Here is a 23,377-nt window from a genome sequence, read left to right as displayed (position 1 = left end):
CTCTTTCAGGGTGCCCAAAAGTCTTCCCCCTCCTATTATGTGAAATAGGCCTATGAGATGGAGGAGAAACTTACCATGCAATAAAGCTAAAAACATAGATACTGTCATTTGCAATGCTATACATGGTCTATCTAGATGGAGCCCCTCTTTGTACCACTGGGGAAAAGCTTGCTTTGTTGTTTTAACCTGGATTATCACGGTCTACATCAGAAATCCCAGAAAATAAAGAGCTCTGGGCAGCTTCTACCCAGAGCAGTAGCTGACCACAGCTTACTATAAATCCCCTAATGTCTCACTTATTTTCCCTTCATGTTGTTTTTAGTACAGATGAACAGTAAACAAACAAAGCCAGGAAGCATTTAAATAAATAGGAAATCTGTGTCACAATGGTAATTTTCACCATCTCAACAACTGTAACACAAAGAGCCAGATTTGGAGATTATCCTGGACTGAAACCTCTGCCCGTATCCCAGACAGAGTAACTGAGCAGACAGCTGGATATCCATCCCGGAAGACACCAACTCTCACATGCCTTGTTGTGGCCCAGCTTGAAATGAAAGAAAAGGAAAAGGGTATACTTGGTCACTGGGGAATCTTCAATCACAAGGAAACTGCTTGGGAGAAGAGCGTGGTTTGAAGCAAGACCAGTAGTGAACTTCAAGTCACCAGATTTTAAATATCTACATGTTGTCCGTGTTTGAGAAGATGAGTGGGTGCAGGGCTATATGGAAGTTAGGTAAGAAAAGCAAAAAGCACCTATGTTTTATTATGCTATAGTCAATAACTGTAAGCTAAATGAGATCAAACTCATGATCCCATTTAATCTTCTCAACAACCCAAGGAGGCAAGTACTTTTATTATCCCTATTTTACAGATGAGGAGACTGAGGCTGAAGGAAGCTAAGTAAATTACAGAAGCTCATGGAATAATAAGCAGCATAGCCAGAATTTGAACCAAGATTTTTCTGACTAGAAAGCTCATACTTTTAATGATATACCGATGCTTAATTCCCAAACAAGAGCTATTATTAAAAAAAAAAAAATTGGGCGCCTGGGTGGCTCAGATGGTTAAGCGTCTGCCTTCGGCTCAGGTCATGATCTCAGGGTCCTGGAATCGAGTCCCGCATCGGGTTCCCTGCTCAGTGCAGAGCCTGCTTCTCCCTCTCCCTCTGCCACTCCCTCTGCTTGTGCTCTTCTGTCTATCTCTCTGTCAAATAAATAAATAAAATCTTTAAAAAAAAAAAAAATTAACTGTTTAAAATAAAGACAGCTCTAAAAGTCATGAAAAATTATCTGTTCAAATAAAACTTGGATATTTATCAAGAAACACTCATAAAAAGGAAATTTCACAGTAGTTTAGCAAAATGGCTTCTAAGAAATTCTTAAAATATATGTGAACCACGTGAAATGAAGGGGAAATGGTATACACAGGAAGAAAAGCAGGGCATGGAGTCACTTGAGGAATTTCTCAATAAAGAATTACACCAGTGGTAACTGAATCACAGGCTTAACTTTTCAGCACAGAGAAAATGACAAAAGCCAAAGCTTTGAACATTGCTTTCAAAGTGTGCCATTTATTCCATACCCTCTACCACAGAAATTACAGCACTTACCTCTCTCTGGAAAAAATTCCAAGCGTGAGTAAGCCACCGGTATCTAGGTAAGCCATAATTTGTCATTCTGGCTTTCAAAGTGACCATGTCTGACCACTGAACTGGAACCTAGAGATAAACAAAATATCAACAACTGGGACGTACAAACACACACATTCAGTTCAGAAACACAAACATTCCCATATTCACAAATGTAATCGCTCACACACTCATATGCATACTTGGAATGTATTGCAATTAACAAATATTATTTTAAATTTATATTTGTTTGTGGCCTAAAGTAAGTTCAAGGTTATTTACTTATGAAACAATCTCTATGTGTAGATATTTGCAGTAAATGAGGAAGTTCTTTACATTAAGCAAAGAAAAAATTTAAAATCATTTAACGCCAATATCAAGCTGAAGGAAATCACAAAATAAGCAGTTTACCGTACATCCTACAGGTCCAGCTAAAGAGATCCTCATAACAAATAATCCCTGCCCAGAAATGCCCTTGGACTTGATTTCATAATGCTATGGAGTTGGTTTTTGAAGTGACTGCAAGGGCGCGTGGATGGCTCCATCAGTTAAGTGTCTGTTTCGGCTCAGGTCATGATCCTGGGGTCTGGGATGGTCCTGGGATTGTCCTGGGATCGAGCCCCAGGTCAGGCTCCCTGCTCAGCGGGAAGTCTGCTTCTCCCTCTTGCTTTGCTTCTCTCCCTGCTCGTGCTCTCCTCTCTCTCTCTTTCTCTCTCTCTCAAATAAATAAATAAAATCTTTCCAAAAAAAAATATGAAGTGACTGCAGATTGTAGTACCAAAACAAAGGGATAAGAATTAAGAAGGGAAAGAATCCAGCTCAAGTCATGCCTCACTCTGGAATAAGTGTGTAGATATCTTTCCAAATATTGGATTTGGGACCCATGTTAGAAATTTAGGAAAAATACCTCTCAAATTAAAGCACTTTTTGTGCTTCTAGTCTCAAGTCACCTAGCACCGTGTCCCTTAACAGAGTGTTTAATCATGACAGAGCTTAAGGTACACAACACAGCAGTTGGCTGGAAATCTAGTGAGCGCATCACGCAGTGTTTTATCTACAGCGCCCCGGGGGGAAACTGACGCATACACATCCTAGTCTCACCACACATGTGGTATTATGTTTAGAATGTGTAACTGGGAAACTGGACAAATATCCATATCTGATGTATGTAGTAATACAGACCAGGATTAGCCAAGCAAGCTTGACACTAACTCAAGATTAGGACTATTTTGCAATCTTATTTTAAAAATAGCAGTATCGGGGCGCCTGGGTGGCTCAGTTGGTTAAGTGACTGCCTTCGGCTCGGGTCATGATCCTGGAGTCCCGGGATCAAGTCCCGCATCGGGCTCCCTGCTCGGCAGGGAGCCTGCTTCTCCCTCTGACCCTCCTCCCTCTCCTGCTGTCTGTCTCTCATTCCCTCTCTCAAATAAATAAATTAATTAATTAAAAAACAAAAAAATCTTTAAAAATAGCAGTATCAATAGAAGTAGTTTAAAAATTCCTGACCACAAAAGTTCTTTATTGTTTTCCTTTGTTAATTCTCTTTTTTTATTACTTGGAAATCTACATACAGAAGAAAACATGCCAACACTTGGGCACACAACTTTGTTCCCCCAAAAAAGGTCTGACTGGGTGTACTTCATGTTCACACGGTTTCAACAAAGTTCAGGGAACTAAACCAAAATTCAGGCTACTCATTATAAGTAATTATTTCATATCCCTTTGAGGGATATGGAAATAAATGGAAATGAAGTAAATGAAGTAAATCTCTAGAAATTTATAATCTCAAACAGTTAATATTATTGATAAATTTTTCTAAAGAAGGAATAATCAATAGGAAGTGACAAAACGACAGAAATAACGGGGAAACAGACTGATGTCAAATCTCTTGATTTGGTTATTAGAACATTCTTATTTTAAATTTTATTTTGCAAAATAAATATAAGCTGTTTCCCTCTTGTAACCACAATCGATGTGCGACCAAATATGGCAAGAAACAGAGGAGATCATTGAGGTTCTGGCACAAAATACTGTGATTTGGCCATAAAGGAAAACACACACTTACTGGCTTCTTGCATGGAACAGCTAAGAGTACAAAGCCCATTCTATGCAAAGGCTGGGTTCTGCAAAATTTGGCAGCTAATAAACTTTAATGGCACGTTTCATTCACACTGCTATTAGTGCAAAAGCAATAAAAAAATTCTGACAAACTTTTTTTCCAAAAGATCATTTGCCACATTTCACTCAAAACAGCCCAACAGCCCTTGCTTTATCCTGGTAACTTAATGGGGAAGATTTACATAAGCAAACAGTGGCCTATGCACTCAACTGAAACGGCAGCGTATATCCATTTGGTACCACCATGATACCAGGAAGATATTTGCAGATTGCTCCCTAACAGAATAGAAGTATTTTCTAGAATTAGATGATATTAGAATCAAAACATTTCCTCTCAAATCCCTTAAGTTAATTCATTTCATATTTGTTATAACTTAGGAGGTTTATCAAATAATAGTATGACATAAAAGCTATACAAACCATTTCAAAATCTGTAGAAAGAAAACTCATTTCTAAAACCCTTTTAATTATCAAAAAGAACATAATCAAAAGCTATTAGTAATAGTAATTCTACGACTACTATCTATCACTTGAATGTCAGGGAGATACATGTACTTCCTGAAAACAGAAAAAATTAGAAGCGACCATCTCTTTATCAATAAAACCCAGAAACTGAGTCTGGAACCAACTACTCTTTCACTCCCCGAAATACATGATGTTTCTAGGGATGGAGTGAAAATATGATTCTCAAAGACAGCAAGAACATTCTTATTTTAACAGGAGATTTCATTTTGAAGAAAGTTCTTAACTTTATTAAACTAGTCAGAACCTGCCCTGACTTTTCAATTTTTAATAGGAAAAAAATAATCATGAATTCTCTCTTCTTACTAAGAGTTGTCAGACAGGGGAAGCATGAGTGTTTCAGGCGGGTTCAGATGTGTCGCAGCACCGAAGCCTCGTTTACATGCAAATTAGAGTATGCAAAGTACCATTAGTCTGTAATTATCGCTTAGCATTCAAAACAGTCTCACAGTACAGTAACGGATTCACCACAGAATCTTTAATAACTGTATCGGTACCGAAAGGACTTCACTTTTAGTACACAACTGCTGAAATGTTGTGTACTAAAACAAATACAAAATAATACAAATACAAAATACAAAATACAAAATAATCTCCCTCTCTTCTTCAGAGCTCACATGTTAAAAAAATATGTTGAAGGTTCACCTGGGGAACTTGTCGCAAATGTGAATGCCCCGTCCCTACCCCTTCTTCTTCTGCCTTTCCCTCTATTCTGATTTAGCAGATCTGGCCTAGTGCCCTCTAATGTGCATTTTTAAGAATTGCCTTGGATGATTCCTCCTGTAGACAGTCCAAGGACTACTTGTTGAAAAACATCATCTTCCCAAAACAAAATGACTCTATGATGCTTAGAGTGGAAAACTCTGGCCACCATGAAAACAGCCAGCAAACAGACATGAAAAGGTGCTCAACTTCATTGGTGATAAATGCACCAATTGTCACCAATGAAGCAGGCAAACATTAAAAAAGTAATAATGCCCTGGGTGAGCAACGCAAGTGATAAACCCAAAGTAACTGGTAAAATCTTACGACTGAGAAACCCTATCCTTGTTCATTCTCACTTAGCTCTGAAAGTTGATTTCAATTGATAAAATGAAAGAGAAAACATGCTTAAAAGCTGCTTTCATGTAGCCAAGTCTCAAACTATGAGAGTGTTTCTAGGCTGAAGTAAACACACAGCAACTCTTCAAATATAGTTCTTAAAGGAAGATAGCTCAGCTTCTTGGGAACAGAAGATTCATGCTTCCTAGTCATCAGGGTACAGCTGAGGTGGGCATTTTATGAGGCTTACATGTCGATTTTCAAACTTTCCCAGATCTTGCTGTAAACACGAATCTTTCCTATTATACACTCAGAAGTTGGCAAAATTATTTTCGGACATATGTTACTTCTAGTCTATTATATCGATGTTTAAGCAACCTGTGGAATTAAAGACATACAGTACAGCAAATAAAATATTACAATTTATGATTTGGAACCATGTGTTAGACACAGACAAGAAAATATTAATTTTCAGAAGTATTGGGACCATGTTTACAGTATAAACATTCAAATTAGGGGAGCTGGGTGGCTCAGTGGATTGAGCCTCTGACTTTTGATCTAGGCTCAGGTCTTGATCTTGTGGTCATGAATTTAAGCCTCACTTAAACAAACAAACAAACAAACAAACAACTTTCAAAGCCATAATCATGTGCCTAAATAACTCCAAAGTATATGATTCAAAAGGCTGAACTGGATGTTGTTCCAGATCGTGACTACTTCCCACTTTGAACTCACCATAATTTCCTGCTCGTATGTCCAAACACCACAAGCCAGTTCTACACAGAAAATGACAAGCAAACTTCCAAAGTACTGTAGAAGAACAAAAAATTAATGCTGTTAGGATAGAATCAAAATAAAATATGGTCATCAAAGACAAGCTAAATATTATTCAGTATTGTTTACCCAATGGACAAGAAAACAGAGGCACATATTTAAGAAGCTCCCTTGGGAGGAGATGAGAAAAGTGTCCGCAAATTGAGAAAAATCTACAGACAACATTCAATACTCACCTAAATAGGCCATTTGACTAGTGCTCTATTTATCAAGTACTTTCATAATTCATTCACTCAAGGACCTTGTGAAAGGGATAGGACTATCTCATTTTACAAATGACAAGATTAATGCAAAAAGTAGACAATGTGAGTTGCTCAAGAATGTGCATAGTAAATTTGTGGGGGGTGCTAGAGCTTTGCTGCTGTGTTCCGTGTACTGCACCTCGACACCTCTCCAGTTGTGGAGATATCTTTGCAGAAATAAACAGTAAAAGTGTGAGAAAGAATGGGCTCCCTGAAAGTTCTCTTCACTAATTCCGGCAGAAATAATGGTGTCATGGATCTTCCACTCCTTTTATGTCACTGGGTCAGGATGAGTGTACCTGGTAGTGATGATTATTGACTAACCCCCTGTACTGGAATGACATCTCCCTTAAGGGCAGGAACTTTATTTTTACAAACTGGGTGCCCAGTAAATATTTGTTACTTAAACAGATAAATGAAAACAAAGCGGAGTGATACCCTAGTAAAAGACAGGAAGCTGCCTTGGGCTGGGTGATCTTTACGGAGATAATTTTTAAGATGAGTCACTAATGACAAGGAGAAGGCAATGCTGGTAAGATTTGTGGAAAAGCAATCCAGGAAGAGAAAATACCAAGTGCAAGGCCACCTTTTGGGTCAAGCCAGTTAGTTAAGAACTCCGAGGTAAATGGAGCACAGAAGGGGGTGGTGGGCACAGGGAGTGTAAGTAGATGAGATGAGAAGTATAAAGAGCCAGATCTCCAGGGGCAGTAGAAAGGATTTTGGCTTTTATTCTAAGTGTAATCAAAATTCAGCAGCACGTGACACGGTCTGACATACATTACAAAAACACAATTCTGGCTGTTTTGTAAAAAAACAACCTGTAGGAAAGCACAGATGCGAACAGGGCAACTAAATAAAAATTGCTGAACTAGGATGGTAGCAGGGAAATGGGGCGGGGGAGGGCAGGGAATGGACTGATGATAGGATTGTGAGCTGTCAAAACGTGAACGCTCAGTTTCTTTGCTCATGATTTTTGCCAAAAAGGGGAGGAGGAAATAAAAGATCTAGAAAATTGAGCTGGTTTTCTACTACTTCCAGGCTATATCCCTTTGATTTAAAAATATAAATCACTGCTATTAGTTCTAATTTGCTTCTTTCATATAAAGACATAAATAATATATACATGGCTGCATAATCTCTTAGATAATAACGCAGTCTGAAAATCAAAATTGGTCCAAAAGATAAAGTAATATTTTCTTAAGTGTATCCCACTATATAAGCACTTTTATTTTCAATATATGCAGTACTCTTGGTCAGCTTCAATCTACTCAAATCTCATTGCCTTACTTTAAAGATTTTAGCCTTAAAATGATTAGAAGAAATTTTGTGAACCCAGCACTCCAAGTCAGTTTTTCTCCAAACTCTCTTTCGTGGTTTATTTAAGAGATTTGTAGACATGAACAATACCACATGTGCACCTTCTGTTACAAAGAGACCAAATAATTGTATGCCAGATCCATTTTTTTTCTACCTTTGATAAGACCCTACAAGACAGTAAGACTTCTGAGAAAAGTTACACCATGGGATATTTTTGTTTTCCCAAATCCCTAACCTAATTTTTTTTTCAAAATTGATGTTTGGTTATAATGAAAACCAAAGCAGCCCTGAAAAGGCAAGACATCCCTAAAATAAAACATAGACATGGTCGCTGTTGCTGGTCAGGAGATAACTTTACTGTGCCTTGGGGGTCACCATGCAGATTTCTGGACTGATTTTATACCCTTGTAAGTCCCGCTTGAGTCACTTCTCTTGTTTCTCGCCTCCTGGAGTCACTGGCCAGTTTATGAGGTCTGTGCTGCAACAGCAGAAATGCCCTGAGCACAGAACCAAGGGCAAAGTGCCCAGATATAAGCAATACTTGCAATACCCGAGTCACTCTGCCAGGCCTTCGGATCCAAACTGTGTAGTAACTACATGCATGACAGCACCTTGGATTTCTTATAGCGAGCTTTGCCGTGGGTTAGCAACACCATAACTTAAGCATCCCCAGGAATGCATAAAGTATATATAACTAAAACAATCTCTCATTAAAAACTCAAAACTGAGGGGTGCTTGGGTGGTGCAGTTGGTTGAGCATCCTATCCAACCCTTGGTTTTCGCTCAGGTCGTGATCTCAGGATTGTGAGATCGAGCCTCCACGCTCCGTGCAGAGTCTGTTTGAGATTCTCTCTCCCTCTGCCCCTCCCCTTCTGCACTCACGCATGCTCTCTCTCTCTCTCTCAAATAAATAATCTTAAAAAAAAAAGTCAAAAAAACCAAAAACTCAAAACTGAAATTACCCATCATGGGAAGGAGGGTGTCCATGTAAGCTGGACACTCCTTTAACTCTGGGAAAACTCTAAAATGATTTTATCGTTCAGATTTCCAATGATGTCATTTGATGCAAGTTCTTCCATATAAAACAGTTCTTCTGTCTTTATTCTACTTAGGAGCACAGATTCATTTGACCTTCAGACGGAAAATAAAAGTTTTAACCACATTATAAGACTTCCTTGGACCAAATTAAATCTCAAATTTAATTCAAATCATAAATATATGAGTATGAATATGTATATATTTTTTTGCAAACGATGCTACAGCTTTGTGGTCAGCTGCCCTTGCTTTGTTGTCATTGTGTTGGCCTTACACATCCAGTCTTCTAATTCCAAGGAAAATGCCAGATCCATTGTTAACACGACATACCGAGATCAACCTCATTCATCCCTACTTTTTCTTTTCCAGTGAGCTCCGAGGCCTCCGTGGTCATCTTCATATTGACTATAGCCCAGAGAATCACTCTGCCACTGTTTCGTTTAAGGGCTGGATCTGAGTGAGGCATCTGTTAATCCATAGTTTGAACAGACCAAAGCGAGCAAAGAATAAAGCAACAGCTCCCGCTGACCTCTGCTATGGTATGAAGTGCACACGCATATCATGTTTCACTGCGAAGCCACCCGTCGTCCTCGACAATATTGGGACCACGTATATATCTCCCCTGATGGTGTCAGCCTGTGTCTCCCACGCTTCTCCCTTCCCCGTGCACACTCCCGGCTGAGATGGTCTGCGCCAACCTAGTTTGCAGACCAGTCTGCCCCTCTCATCTCCTTGGGTGCTGTCCTGCCTGAATGGTGAGAAGAGCTCAGAATTTGCAGTCGAAAGACTGAAGTTCAAACCCAGCTCTGAACACACGCTGTGACCTCGGGCAAATCATTAAGCTGGCCTGGCTTCAGTTTGCCTGTCTGTGTACTGAAGATAAACATAAAGCCTTCCTCGCTATTACCATCAAGGCTGATAGGATACATGGGAAAGTGGTTTGAAAAATTTTTTTAGTTTTAAATGTGTAAAACGTATACAAATGCTGTCCGCAACCATTCTGTGACGTACAATCCAATATTGACTTGTCCTCTCTTCTCCTACAGAGAGCCCGCGTTCCCTAGAGTGACGCAGTTTCTTCCTCATCATCATTTTCCAGCGTTTCCTCTCTCGTTCTTTACCACTTTACTTTTCTCCCTGCCTCCATGTAGAGCAGGGCTCCCCTGTCTGCTGAGCACCAGGCCTCAGAGGCTGTGGCTTTTAAACCAGTTGGCTGTCTCACACACAGGTCACAGAACTCGCTTAAACACCCGACCGTCGGTTCTGGCTGGGAGGCATCTTGTTCTTGAACATTATTTTATCCCCAGTAAGTACCTATCTCAAGCAGCACCTGTCACGCAGCAAGTCGTCAATAAATGTTTGGTGGAAATAACGATCAGTTTACCAATGAAAAAGATTTCCTTGTGATTCTCTAATTTGAGCTGAGTTTCCTGCTCACATTTGACTCCCTTTGACTTCTACTTACACATTTAAAGAAATTTTAAATATTGCCTCTCTGTTTTACTCTTGCCTTCCTTGTGGATTATTCTATGATAATCCAGGGTACCTTTAAACATTCGGGACAATTTAACAAAGCTAAAGAAAAGGAGCAATGTACAGACTCCCCCATCTTCCCTCAGCTACTAAGAACTAAACATTTCAAACAAATGTAGAATGAGAAACTGGTTATGCAAGGAAATTAGAATGCGATCATTTGCATGACAAACTATTTTATTTGCTTTAAAAATTATTCAATACAGAGTTCCTTAAAATAGCTAAGTTCCTCTACTGTAATTAACTAAAATTTGTGTTCTACGAGTAAGTTTTATCTTTAAGCATCAAATAAGGCAAGCAGACAACAGGACACACACCCCCCCCCACAAATGATGCAATTAATTAGTGATTTTTTTTTTTCCACCGAACCTCTCAAGCTGAGAATCATTACCTTCAGTTAAAAAATGAGAGCCCTCTGTAGGGTACCACCAAAAAGAGTATGTGGCTCTGGGCTTACCATATTCTTATGTCTCTTACATGCAAAGGCAGAGGTACTCTATGTTATTTCTAGCCAACTCATATATTTTGTATATACCACTCCTTTCATAGATACATGTACATGTGTTTCTATTATTTATGATATTTAACAAATGCTCTAGTCTACATTTATAAATAGCTTTATTGGGGTATAATTCAGTTGTAAGTATACAGTTAGATCAGCTAGTATAGATTAAAACAGGATCCTTTAAAGAAGATGTGGTCCATACATACAATGGAATATTACTCAGCCATCAGAAAGGATGAATACCCCCAACTTTTACATCAACATGGATGGGACTGGAGGAGATTATGCTAAGTGGAATAAGTCAAGCAGAGAAAGTCAATCATCATATGGTTTCACTTATTTGTGGAACATAAGGAATAGCATGGAGGATACTAGGAGAAGGAAGGGAAAAATGGGGGGGGGGTTGGAGGGAGAGATGAACCATGAGAGACTATGGACTCTGAGAAACAAACAGGGTTTTTTGAGGGGGGAGGGGGGATTGGTTAGCCCAGTGATGGGCATTAAGGAGGGCACGTACTGCACGGAGCACTGGGTGTTATACAAAAACAATGGATCGTGGATCACCACATCAAAAACCAATATAAAAAAAAAAAAATGAGAGCCCTCTGGAGGCACCTAGTGGCTCAGTGGGTTAAGCAGCTGCCTGCAGCTCCAGTTATGATCCCAGGGTCCTGGGATCCAGTCCCCCCCCATAATCCCTCCCACACAATGGGGCTCCCTGCTCGGCGGGGAGCCTGCTCCTGCCCCTCCTCTCTGCTCATGCACTGGCACAGGCTTTTGCTCTTAAATAAATAAATACAGTCTTAAAAAAAAAAAAAAATGAGAGCCCTCACTGGGTCGGATAAAAGAGCGCATAAAACGTTGTATGTGAAATTGCTGTGTTGACTCTTTTTAAACTAGACAGATGAGAAGAACATGGGCTCTGAAATAAAATAGACTTGGCTTCAGATTCTGGCTCCTATACATACCAGTTGGATGAACTCAGGCAAACCACTAAGCCTCAGTTTCCTGATTTGTAAAATGAGAATGTTAAGAATTACCTCGCGGTGTTGTGTGAAGGATTCAATTAGGTAGAGTGCTGTTGTGTATGTAGTAAGCACTCCCTAAATAGTAGCTATTACTAACCATATCACAGCATCTATTAGAGAATATGAACTCAATGAAGACAAAGGGTACCGTTTTGGCTTAAATACTTAACATGCTGACTGGCACTGAGCAGGTACTCGAGGCCTATTTCTTGAATAGGTATACTGTAGTCAGAGGATGATGGTGAGTAACACTGTTCATCTCCTTGGATCAGGATCAGTGGCACTCCCACTAAAGGACATTTAATCCCACAAGCTATATGATAAAATCTTTACAAAATCCCTATGCTGTGAGAATATAGCTGGTATTTTTCCAAACATCTTTATTAGGAAGCTAAAAGCAGGAAGTGGTGGGTGGGGAACCCAACTTCTTTTTAAAAAGGATTGAAATCAATTTGTTATTTTAAACTAAGATTGGCCACAAAATGGTAAGAATGGCTTAGGTTAACCACTCCCTTGGTCCACTGGAAGTATTTGAGGAGGAAGAGAAGGACATGAAATCCCACCTTCCTATTTAAGCCCTTGGTGACTTGTAAGTAAATGCATCCCCAGTAGAAACAGAGGGGATTTATTCCTCACTATTAAAGGTTATTTTGTCTCATTGTATGTATACAGACAAAATAGTAAAATCTCAAGGAGGTCCTTCCTTAAATAAACATTTATTTATAAAAATGATTTGGTTCCCTGATACCGCCCACCCCAGGATTTCCTCCTAAAGAAAGTAGATTAATAAACATATGCCCCTATCCCTTCACCCTCCTGAAATTTCCCTAACATAAAAATAAAGGGATTTTTTTTTAAAGGCATAAGCCCGGGGGCAAAGGAAAAGGAGACAACAGCAAGTATAGTTTGGAATGTGCAAATTTCTCAGCAGTCCCCCAAAAGCTGAAGCCCTAACCAGTAGTGAGGAAAGTTGAAAACAACTGAATCCTCCAAATGCTCAGGTACTGGCAGCTAGGATACCACTGGACGTGGGTGAAGGTAGGGCTAAAAATAGAATGACTCGTTGCAAACCTGTTTAGGAAGAAGTTAGACCCCAAGTCCCTTTCCCCACACTAGGTAGCTGGGTGACTATCCAGACCCAGCAATATAGAAGTTGGGGGTATATTCTGTGGAGACAGTAAAACAGTTTCAAGACTGGGGACACTAGCTACAGTGGAGGATAAAGTACAGTACTGGAAAAGAGAATTGAAGTTCAAATTTACATACCTTTTCCACAAAGGTTCAAAACTCCAATCAAACCAAAATAAGCATTGGATTTCTAGTAGAATAGCAGAAGCTAAAGGGCAATGGAGGAATGTCTTCAACATTCTGAGGGAAAAAAATGATTTCTAACCTGTAATTCCATAGTTAAAATTATCATGAAAAAGCAAATAAAGCCATTTTTAGCCATAGAGGCTTTTAAATTTTATCTCCTCTGTATGCTTCTTCAAGAAATTACTGGAAGATGTGCTCCCTAAAAGGTGAGATTGAACAGAAAAGGACAATGACTTGGAATCCAGAAAACAAAAATGATTTCTAAAACAAGAGAGAGGCAAAGGAAATCCCAGAATGGTAGTAAAGGGATAGCCCATGATGGCAAGGGTTTCAGTGGGCCTAGACTGGAGTAGGTCTAGAATGTTCTGAGACAGATTTCTTAAAAAAAAAAAAAAATTGATAGGATGCCCCCAAATATTTGAATATATAAAGAGAACAGTTACACCAGAGTGAGTTTAAGAGTTGAATTAGACAGAAATACATAGAAAATAGAGTTACTAATTCTAAGAAAAACAAAGTATTATTCTAGAAAGAAAAATTAAACCCAGTACTTTCCCTGGCCCAACTGCGAATAGCATTTACATAGTTATAATCTTAAAGACTGATCTATCCAGAGTTATGACATATCGGTGTTGAGTTATGATCGGAAGTGTGCATGAGAGGTTGGGACATGGGGGCAGGAAAGGGTGTCAGATCTCCATCTTAATAAGTTCTTCATCATAAGAAGTCAATGGATAGTCCTTAAAGCTAAACACTAAAAGAATGAAAAGAGTTACATAAATATGAGATTTAGAGATGGGGAAGTAAATTCTCAGGGAATCTGCTAAAACAAAATTGAAAATGGCTGCCTCTTAGAGTGGAAAATGGGAGGGTGGGAGACTCCTATTTCTCATATGAAGGCTTTGAGAATTAACTGTAAATTATGAAGCACTGTGGTAAAAGTAAAAGCAAAATTAGAACAAACAATAGTCCCCCTGAAGCCTTGACACCAAAGAGAAGAAGGTTGGAGGCAGAAGGATTATCTATGTTCTACACAGAAAACGTTATTCAAAAGGCTGAAAATTCTAAGTGGCCCAATTACACTTCATGGTTACTGGAACTAAAGGGGGTGGGTGGCAACTGGAAATTTATGCTCAGGTGCTGTCATGTTTTTGCTAAATGTACTGTCAGTTGCTCAAAATACGGAGTACTATAACAAAATACAAAAAGTGTACACTTGGAGGTGATTTATAGACCCAACCCTGAGGTCTCTCTCTTTCACTAGACCCTGTTTGACAATTTGGATCTCTCCTGCAATATTGCTCATTAAAATCACACATCCGGTCTGCTTAAATCAGTTGGTGAGTTGGATTATTTTCCATGACAGTTGATTTCAGTCACAAAATTATGAAGCTTAGAACTCTATGTTATGGACAATTCCAATGACGGAGGCCTGGATTTAGTTCACTTTCTGGAGAGATATATATGTTTGTATATTCAAGTATTGTGAGTATATAACATTGAAAGTATATAAAAGTGTATTAAAAATATGTAAAAAATCAAGTATACTTATATAACTAAATATGCAAATATGTGTATATGAGTGCATACACACACACATACATGTATGCACAAATAATTCATTGTGCCAGAGATTTACATGCACTATATAATTCACTCCTTAAAAAAATATTACAGAAACATCATTATCTCTATTTCTTAGAATGAGAAAACGGAGCTCTAGGCATATTCATCCACAACTGAGAGGCAACAGACCACTAAGTCTTTCAGAGCACAGGTTCTGAAGTCAAGCATCCTAGATTCAGATCCCAGCTTTACCCCTTGATTGTTTGGGCAAACCACTTAACTTTTCTGTATTCCAGTGTCCTCATCTGCAAAATGGGGATAACAACAGTGCCAACCCCATAGTCTGGTTGGCAGAATTTAATGAGTCAATACATGTAAAACACACAACAGTGGCCGGCACATAGCACGTGTTCTACGAGGGATGATGGTGGTGGTGTTCGCAATACCTCATGAGCCACCATCTCTAGACCCCCAACTTCTTACCTTTCTTACCTTTGAACTAATGGGGAATGACTTAGAACCTTATGTTCCCATCTTTGATCTTTCCTAGTTGGAAAAAAAAAAAAAAAGACTGCCAATAATATCAAAATTTTAAGGATGGCAAAAAAATGTCCTTTTTCTTTCCACCTATGATGGCTAGTTAAAGACACAAATGCTGTTTTAATTGCTATGTAAAATCCTTGACAAGTTATATCAAAAATTGCATCTTTTCTTTTTATGTTTTGAACGTATATTAAGTCAGTCAGATCAGCTTCTTCTCAGTGTAAAATTAGTTTTTCTTCTTATTCACATTTTACAGTTTTATAATGAAGTCTAGTGCCATGTAGCCAATGAGTGCTTAACTGTTCATTAAATGGAACTCTCATAAAAGCTCTACTAAGGGAAAGTGATTTATTTTCTTTTTACACCTTTAATTCTTTACTGTTAATAACCAATAATAATAAAATTTCTAAGAAAGTAATATTTGTTTTGTATAAAATATCAAATAATTTTCACTTTTGGAAAAATAGATTAATTTTTAAATTTTCATTTCTAACTTTTATCAGTCTAATAAAAACATAAAAGCAATCTGTCCTAACAAAGCCAACCAATGTATTGAGTGTTGAAGAGTATTAAATTTTATAAGCAGTTGAGAAATATAGGAAAAATATTTTTTATTACTAAGAGCATTTTTATAGAAAACATCCTATTAATACAAAACTTCTATCTTCAGTCTATCCAGCTTTATAGAGAGAGGAAGCAAAAAAACCTATATCCAACCTACCACAAATAGACCAGGCACTTATTTTCCAAACTGCTTTTCTATGTAAATGCCAACTGGAAATTAATTTTTACATTAAAACAAAATTATAATGTTTTCCTTGAACACCTTTACCTAAGTTTCTCTGTGCAAGCAAGCAGATAATCAACCAAGTATCACAGAACACTTTCAGTAAGAATATATTTCACTGACAGTAAAGTAAAAATTATAAACACTGTGGAAGTTATTTTAACCTGCTACTTTCTTAATTTATAACTAGAAACTCAGGTCGTTTTATCGTAAGCAACATTCAAAATAATTTGAAACCAAAAAAGTCAGATTTGCTTATCTTGGAAAATTAGTACCACCTGAGATTCACCTCCCTCCAAATAAAAGCGATTTCAAAGTATAACGTACTTGAATGGACAATTTAATATTTTTAAAACATGGTGCCTTTTGACTCCTATCTACATGCCACATACTCAGCACTTTTAATAAACAAAAAGTTTGATTAAAAGCCTGCATTCATGAAATGATAAATGATAAACTCCAGTCTCTACCCTGTCAAATACTAAACTCTGCAAGCTTTCAGTGCTAAGTATCTCTATGTCAGTTGTTTATTTTTCCTTTCCTGGTGATTGGAGGTTTAAAAATATTATATTACTTATAGTTAGTAAATAAGAGAATTCCAGTGCCAAATATTTGTACAAGATAATGGAACAGCTGACATTCTGTTAAGAATCCACGGGAACTAAACTACTAACAGTCCAAGAGTACTTGCTGCTTAAAATATATACCACACAAAGCCTCTGTTTAAGCCTGGTCTCCAAACGATGTCATAGGCTTGGTACTTTCCGACGGCCAATTAATTATTCACCGTGTCCTATGTCTTTCTACAAATTCTTCAAAGAAAAGGCAACATTAAATATCCTTTCTTTTCAGAATCATAAATGGAATGAGGTCAGTCTAATTTAGGAAAAAGCGGGAACTATAAACCAATTTTTGAAGAAACACAGTCTTGTAACTGCTGAGCCCATGCAGAAATTCAAGGTAAGGTACAAAAATACAGGCATGCTATGGTCCTTTGTTCATGCTTCTGATTGAATAAATATAGAAGAGTATTTCTAATAACTTCTCTTAATTTACGCTCCCTTTCAATTTCATTTACACCGGTAATTGCTGAGCTAATTTCTTTATCAAAGATGTTGCTGAAGCTCAAATTTGTACGTATTTGCTTCATGCACTCTTCAAACTATTTGAGAAATGTGTTACACCAGAATCTGAGGGACTTAGCCAAGGGCTTCGAGTTCCCAGAGTCAACAATCTGTATCATGGGAGGTAAAGCATTAATTGAGGCAGTCAAGTAGTATGATAAGACAGGTTACCACATATACAGCTTCTGTTGCTTTGTAAGCTAGGTCAGCTCCAGCCCGCATGCTCAACCTTAGCTCCAAAGATTTACAGGGTGTTACTGGTCTCTGAAGTTAGGGCTCTCTTTACATATTCTGGGGCCGTTCCTCAGAATTTGAGACAGGGCTTCCCATCACCAGACCCTGGGCAGGGAAGTGCAAACAGGAAGAAGCCTTAGCAAAATCCTAAGCAACAATAGCCAAAAGAACACCAGACTCAATTCTTATCCAGATTGTGCTTCTCACTCAGACCCAACCAAATGTGGCCAGATCCCTCCCCAAAACAAGAGGGGCAGGAGCTCGTTATTGCAGGCACCTTTATGACAACATTTTTTATAAGACAACAGGTTAGGAAATTGGAAATTTTAAAAGACTGATGTTTTATTGGGCGGAAAGAGAGATTATACTTTAATGTCAGCCAGTAACTTTTGAACCTATCTGTAACGATGTCTGTGAAAGTATCTTCTTCTAAATCACAGTCTTTTAATTATTTGACCTTTTTTCAGACAAGATAGGCACTTTAACTTATTTTTCTATATTCTCCAGAATAACCACAAACCCTAATTGTTAAAAAGAGTATTAAAATAAAGGGTTCCCTTTAAATTATACAAATCCACGTATACAAATATTTATTACAAGTACAGAGGTGTGTGGTTTTTTTTTTCTTGTTTTGATAAATCTATTCAAGTAAAAACACTTTCTTCCTGAGCCAAAAATATATTTTTTTCCTTAAAAGAAGAAAGTATATGAACATAACTCAATTCACAGTCATGTTTAATGTTCAGGGAAAGAAAACCATGTGTGAGTAATGATAAAATCTTTAAACTCTCACAAAAGTTGTTCAAACATCAATAACTCAGTCCAACTGATAGAAGGACTAATTTGAATTAAATAGCATAAATTACAGAACGATTTTAAAGAAATGCACCCTTGTTGCAACAAATATTTGAGCTATACCAGTGTTGAAAAGTAGAGATCTTCTAAGACCTGCTTTTATAAACAGACCAACGATTATTTGAAGGGAGTGTATCCATTATCTGCGGGTAAATGCTTCACACGCCTGAGAAGTTTGTTCTCGAACAAGTTAAGCAGTTCTACAACAATCCTCTGATACCAGTCAGTTGTTTATGGAACTTTTTTTCCCCCAAAGCTGGAAAATTGCTGCGGCACTCCAAAGAACTACTGTTCTAACCCTTCCCCAAGAGTCCTTGAACCTGGCTTGTCTCCCCAAGGGCACCTTAGCCCAGCACCCAGTTTCCTGGTGCCTACTTTAGCTCGATGACCATATTTTTGCTATGACCCCTGAACTAAACACATCCAGATGAACAGAAATTGTTTTATAATATATATCTGAAAAAAAATTCTAAGACATAAGATAGACTTCCCCACCTGAGTGCCTTTATTTCTTCATCAGTAAAGGCACCCTGTTAGAATAAAGTATGTCTTCCATTCTCTCTCCTATCATTAAAAAAAGGTTTTCTAAGGGGTGCCTGGGTGGCTCAGTCGGTTAAGAATCTGACTCTTGATTTCAGCTCTGGTCGTGATCTCAGAGTCCTGAGATGGAGCCCCATGTTGGGCTCTGAGCTCAGCACAGGGTCCAGCTTGAGATTCTCTCTCCCTCTGTCCCCCACCCCGCTGTGTGTGTGCTCTCTAAATAAATAAATAAATAAAACCTTTAAAACAAACAAACAAAAAGGTTCTCTAAATGTGAAGCTCCTTTAGCCCAGAGTGGCTAAACCAGGTAGCTGTTTTCTCCCAGGTAAATGAGCAGAAGGCTCAGAAACAAGCAAGAACAGACACTGCTACCAGCATTAAGTAGGAAAAGATAGATCACATGATTCTTAGGCTCACAGAACTTCCAGCTCCAGAGGAGGTATGCATGACATTCAAGACTCTATAATTTGGCTAATGCTTACATAGCCAACTCTCTGCCCCGCATATCTGGTACATGTTTACCATATGACTGACAAATGCCCTTCTCCAAACACATCAGGAGCTTCCAAGTCTTATCACAATTGCTCTCTCCACCAGCCTTTCAGTGCTTCCAGTACCTTCTCCCCCCGCAGGGACCCTTCTGTAAGCCAATGTCTATCTCTGCCTCCCAATTCACCCCCTCTGAAGAAAATTCTTGGATAATCACTTATTTTAGAATAACTCAAATATATTGCTCAACAAATACTAAGTGATACAACAACAATGTTTATACATTTCAAATAAAATTTAAATTGGTGTTTCTGTCATGTGAGCTGAGAAGATTCATTTTAATCTGAGCCCGTTGTCTGGTTATAAGGGATATTTTATCTGATAAAAGGGAAAAGCATATAGATCACAATCCTGAAAAAGTGTTTTAAATTTATGAAATTTCATGAAAAAACCCTTAACTTTAATTCATAAGCTATTATTTCATCATCGGCTTCATGAGCCGATGCACATAAAGTAAATACTAAACATTTTTCTAAGAAGTTTATCTGAAAGCTACTTTCCTCATTGGCTGAAACGACACTTCTCTCACCTTTTACCTGTATTCACTTGCCCTCTTATCTCCGTTAACATTTAGAGAACTGTTTCCCGAGTCATCTAGACAGCTATAGGATTTTAAATGAATGTCTCCTGTTTTACATTTGCTAAAGGAAGTCAACCGACTGACAACGTGGAAGCAGATGACAAAGCAAAACTACCGCACAACGCTGAATTTGCCTCCGAGGTCCGGTTTGCTGCGCCAGTCACCAGCACTCACAGCTAGGACAGACCTCTCAGTAGCTTGTGTTGACATACAGACACCTGCTTTAAACTCTGTGCAGACCAAAGACGTTCACCAAATTAACGCATATACATGTACATGGCTTATATTGAACCAAAGCTATCTCAACTGTATATATTAAGAAACAACAGATAACAAAGCTTAAAATGTTTACCATGACAGAGTACACCTAAATTATGCACAGGTCAGAAATATAAACGCTTGAACTATTCACACTTCAAACCCCAAAGTAAGCAGAGTCCAACAAGCACTCAAAATCCTGTCACAAAGACCCAACGCTAAGGGCCTGAATATCACCCAGTTGTCCAGGGTCCCCATCTCAGACACATTGACTTCTAAAGACATCTGCTTATGTGCTTTTCTGAGGCGTAATTAGAGTCAGTCAAACCAACATGACTGAGGAAACAGGAGGTCACGGAACTCTGTCCTGGGCTTTTGTACATACAAAAGCAAGTTGTGAAAACCGAGCCTCTGGATCCAGAAATGCATGCATCATCTTCAGTGTCCTCTGCCTGAAACCTTTTGCGAGTTTAACAACTAACTTTGAAAACGGTAGCTTTTAAAGAATTCTAGTTGAAATGTCACAATAATCTGCATGTGTTGAAGAGATGTGTTTCGATCATATGAAAAGTGCATAAACGTAGAATAATACCTCATTTCCTGATGTCAAGTAATACAAATATTACGATCACGTGCAACTAAATGTATCCATAATTCTATTTCAGCAAGGTCTACTGGATTCAGCCACCTTCCCTCCAGTCCCCAAAGTCGTAGTTCAGACCCCAGCCACGGCTTTGAAGACTACTGTGTAACCACTAACAGGGCTTCTCCAGATCTCCAGCCCTAAATGCTAGAAAAACCCATTGGCTCTTCATAGCCCAAGGGACAACATCAGACACTCTCCTACAAAGATCTTCACAAGTGGACTCCTTCATGTGCTTCTCGCTGTGCACTGACACCGTAACCCCCGGAATTTCTAAGTTTTGCCTAAACTTGCCATATTCCTTTACTTCTCTGTGTCGTTGCACACTCTTCATGTTGTTCTAAAGCCCCTTGCCTCCCCTTCTCCGCCAGAAACCTCTGACACATTTTCAATATCTTTTCAAAGTAGCTCAAATAAAGACCTTCCTTCGAAACCCGCCAGAAGTCTCCAATCGCTCCTTAATCTGTGTTCCCACACTTATTTATTCATAACTTTAATACTGTATTTCGCTTTTTTTTTTTTTTTTTTGTATTCTCCCCTTTCACCTTTGCATCTCCAGTGTCAACCACAGACTGGGTACATGATATCTGGTTAAGGAGAGAAAAAGGAAAGAAACAGGGATGAGGAGCGAAGAAGGGGAGAAAGGAAAGGAGAAACGGTTGGATTCTTTGACAAAAGAAGAGGAACTATGGCAGAATTTTTAGAGTTCCTTTCATGATAAGGACATTAAAATATGATATTTTTAAAGATTAATTGACTACTGAATGCCTTGGACTTATAAATTAAAAAATTAATTACTCTTATATTTAAGTCTTACAGAAATAATGCTGATTATTAATTAAACGTATTGTAACAGTAGCTTGGTGTGAAACACTCATGGGCTCTGAGCAAGGACTGTTTTTGAATGCTAATGATGGCAACTAGCGGCTGTATATCTTTGGGCATCCTTCCTTCCCTCATCTGTAAAATAAGTCTAACCATATCAAGCTGCTGTATTTTCTGAGACAACAGGGCAAAACACCGAGCAGATGCTGAATATGTCAATAATTTGATGGACCTTGGTTGAGAAACATAGTTGCTAGGCTATCAGCCAACATCATAAACAGAAAATAATAAAGATATTTAACTTAATAGTTTAATTTTAACTTAATTGGTTATGACTAGCTATATAATTATAAAATATATAACCACTTGAAAGAAGGCCTTAAACAGAGAGCCTGTAGAAAATTACTATTTCAAGATATTCCGGTTTTACATGATGATTTCAACCAACAAAAGAACCGAGGATAGTTAATTTCCTCATGGCCATTAAAAATTTACCCGATTTCCATTAAGATTAGATCATTTCAAATCTGATTCAATCACAGTATATTTTAAGAATGCTTTACAAGTGCTTCCATATAATCATTAGCCATATGTAAATGTTCCGGAATAATAAAACTGAAAAAAAAAAAAAAAAAAAACCACCTTCCCTTTGACACACAAGGTCCTTGGTCTTAAATGTATGAGGTGCTTCCAAGGTAAGTCCTGACCAGCACTTGACTAACTGTGGTTTGCTGGAGGTAGAATGTAGATTAGCATCACACTCTGACAAGTGATGATCTCCTGATGGTGACATTCAGCTGTTGTCGATATTGTAAACATGTCTGCTCAATCTGTTTACATTCCCCTGAGCCGGCACCGCTTTCCTAATGCCTATGTTAATAGCAAGGTAGGACTGCAGTAACAAATGAATTTCATTTAGTCTACAGCTAAAAGCCTTGAGAGTAGTACCCAACTAAGGTTTAAAACCAATTTCCATTTAGCTTCAGTTTCTCTTTTAAAAAGAGAAGGAATTTCTGCTACTAAAATCACTTTGAAAGTCATGGCATATTCAAGTTTATTTTCCTAGTCATTTTTGGCTTGTTTTCCTAATATAATTAGGATTTAATTACTCTTATAAATATAAAAAATATATTCTTACAAATACATAAAAGTTTCTGTTCTATGACAATTTCACATTTATTAAGAACAAATCTAGTTACAGTAGGGTTGCTAGATTTAGTAAACAGAATTCCTGGATGCCCATTTAAATCTGAGTTTCAGATACACGATATATAACGTTTTATAGATGTATATCCCAAATAGTGCATGGAACACGCTTCTACTAAAATATTATTTGTTGCTTATCTGAATTCCAAATTTAATTGGATGTCCTGCATCCAATATGGATACCTTATACGGGAACCTTAAATTAAGGTATTTTCACAACTTGCCTCTATAATTCAATAGAAGGGTCAAAGTTCATGACCAAAGTTCACCAGAAATGTTTTCCTATGGGTGGCCTCTTAGCCCGCCCAGTTTTGGTATTTTTGGGGAGTGGTGTGAGGGGAGGGCAGGTTGGTTATAAAGACCTGTTTTGAGAGTCTCCCACTTTTTCTTGATCAATCCAATGAATAATGGTGTTCTCACTTTTACTTGAGCAGTGCCATAGCCCAAAGGCCAGCTCTTTTTTTTGGTAATCATTCAAAAGATATGGCAACTCTCAGAGATACTGGTTGTCTTTTTGTTTTGTTTTGTTTTGTTTGAGATACTGGTTG

At 38.1% G+C, this 23,377-nt stretch overlaps 1 protein-coding gene across 8 annotated transcripts in view; it reads right to left on the bottom strand.

Annotated features, from left to right (window-relative positions):
• Window positions 1–23,377, bottom strand: part of TSPAN12 (tetraspanin 12) — a 290,076-nt gene that overhangs the window by 247,030 nt on the left and 19,669 nt on the right. For all 8 annotated transcript variants that reach the window (XM_045864349.3, XM_064575014.1, XM_064575015.1 and 5 more), the window contains 2 exons: window positions 6,047–6,121; window positions 1,613–1,720 (listed from right to left, as the gene is read on the bottom strand). In XM_045864349.3, coding sequence (XP_045720305.1) covers window positions 1,613–1,720; window positions 6,047–6,121 — 183 coding nt within the window. The remainder of the gene's footprint in view (window positions 1–1,612; window positions 1,721–6,046; window positions 6,122–23,377) is intronic.

This window comes from Mirounga angustirostris, unplaced genomic scaffold (assembly GCF_029215605.1).
Source record: "Mirounga angustirostris isolate CCGP_5_RB_7025 unplaced genomic scaffold, mMirAng1.0.hap1 SCAF_12, whole genome shotgun sequence".
In the NCBI taxonomy this organism is placed as follows: Eukaryota; Metazoa; Chordata; class Mammalia; order Carnivora; family Phocidae; genus Mirounga; species Mirounga angustirostris.
This window is presented reverse-complemented; position numbering and strand designations above follow the sequence as displayed.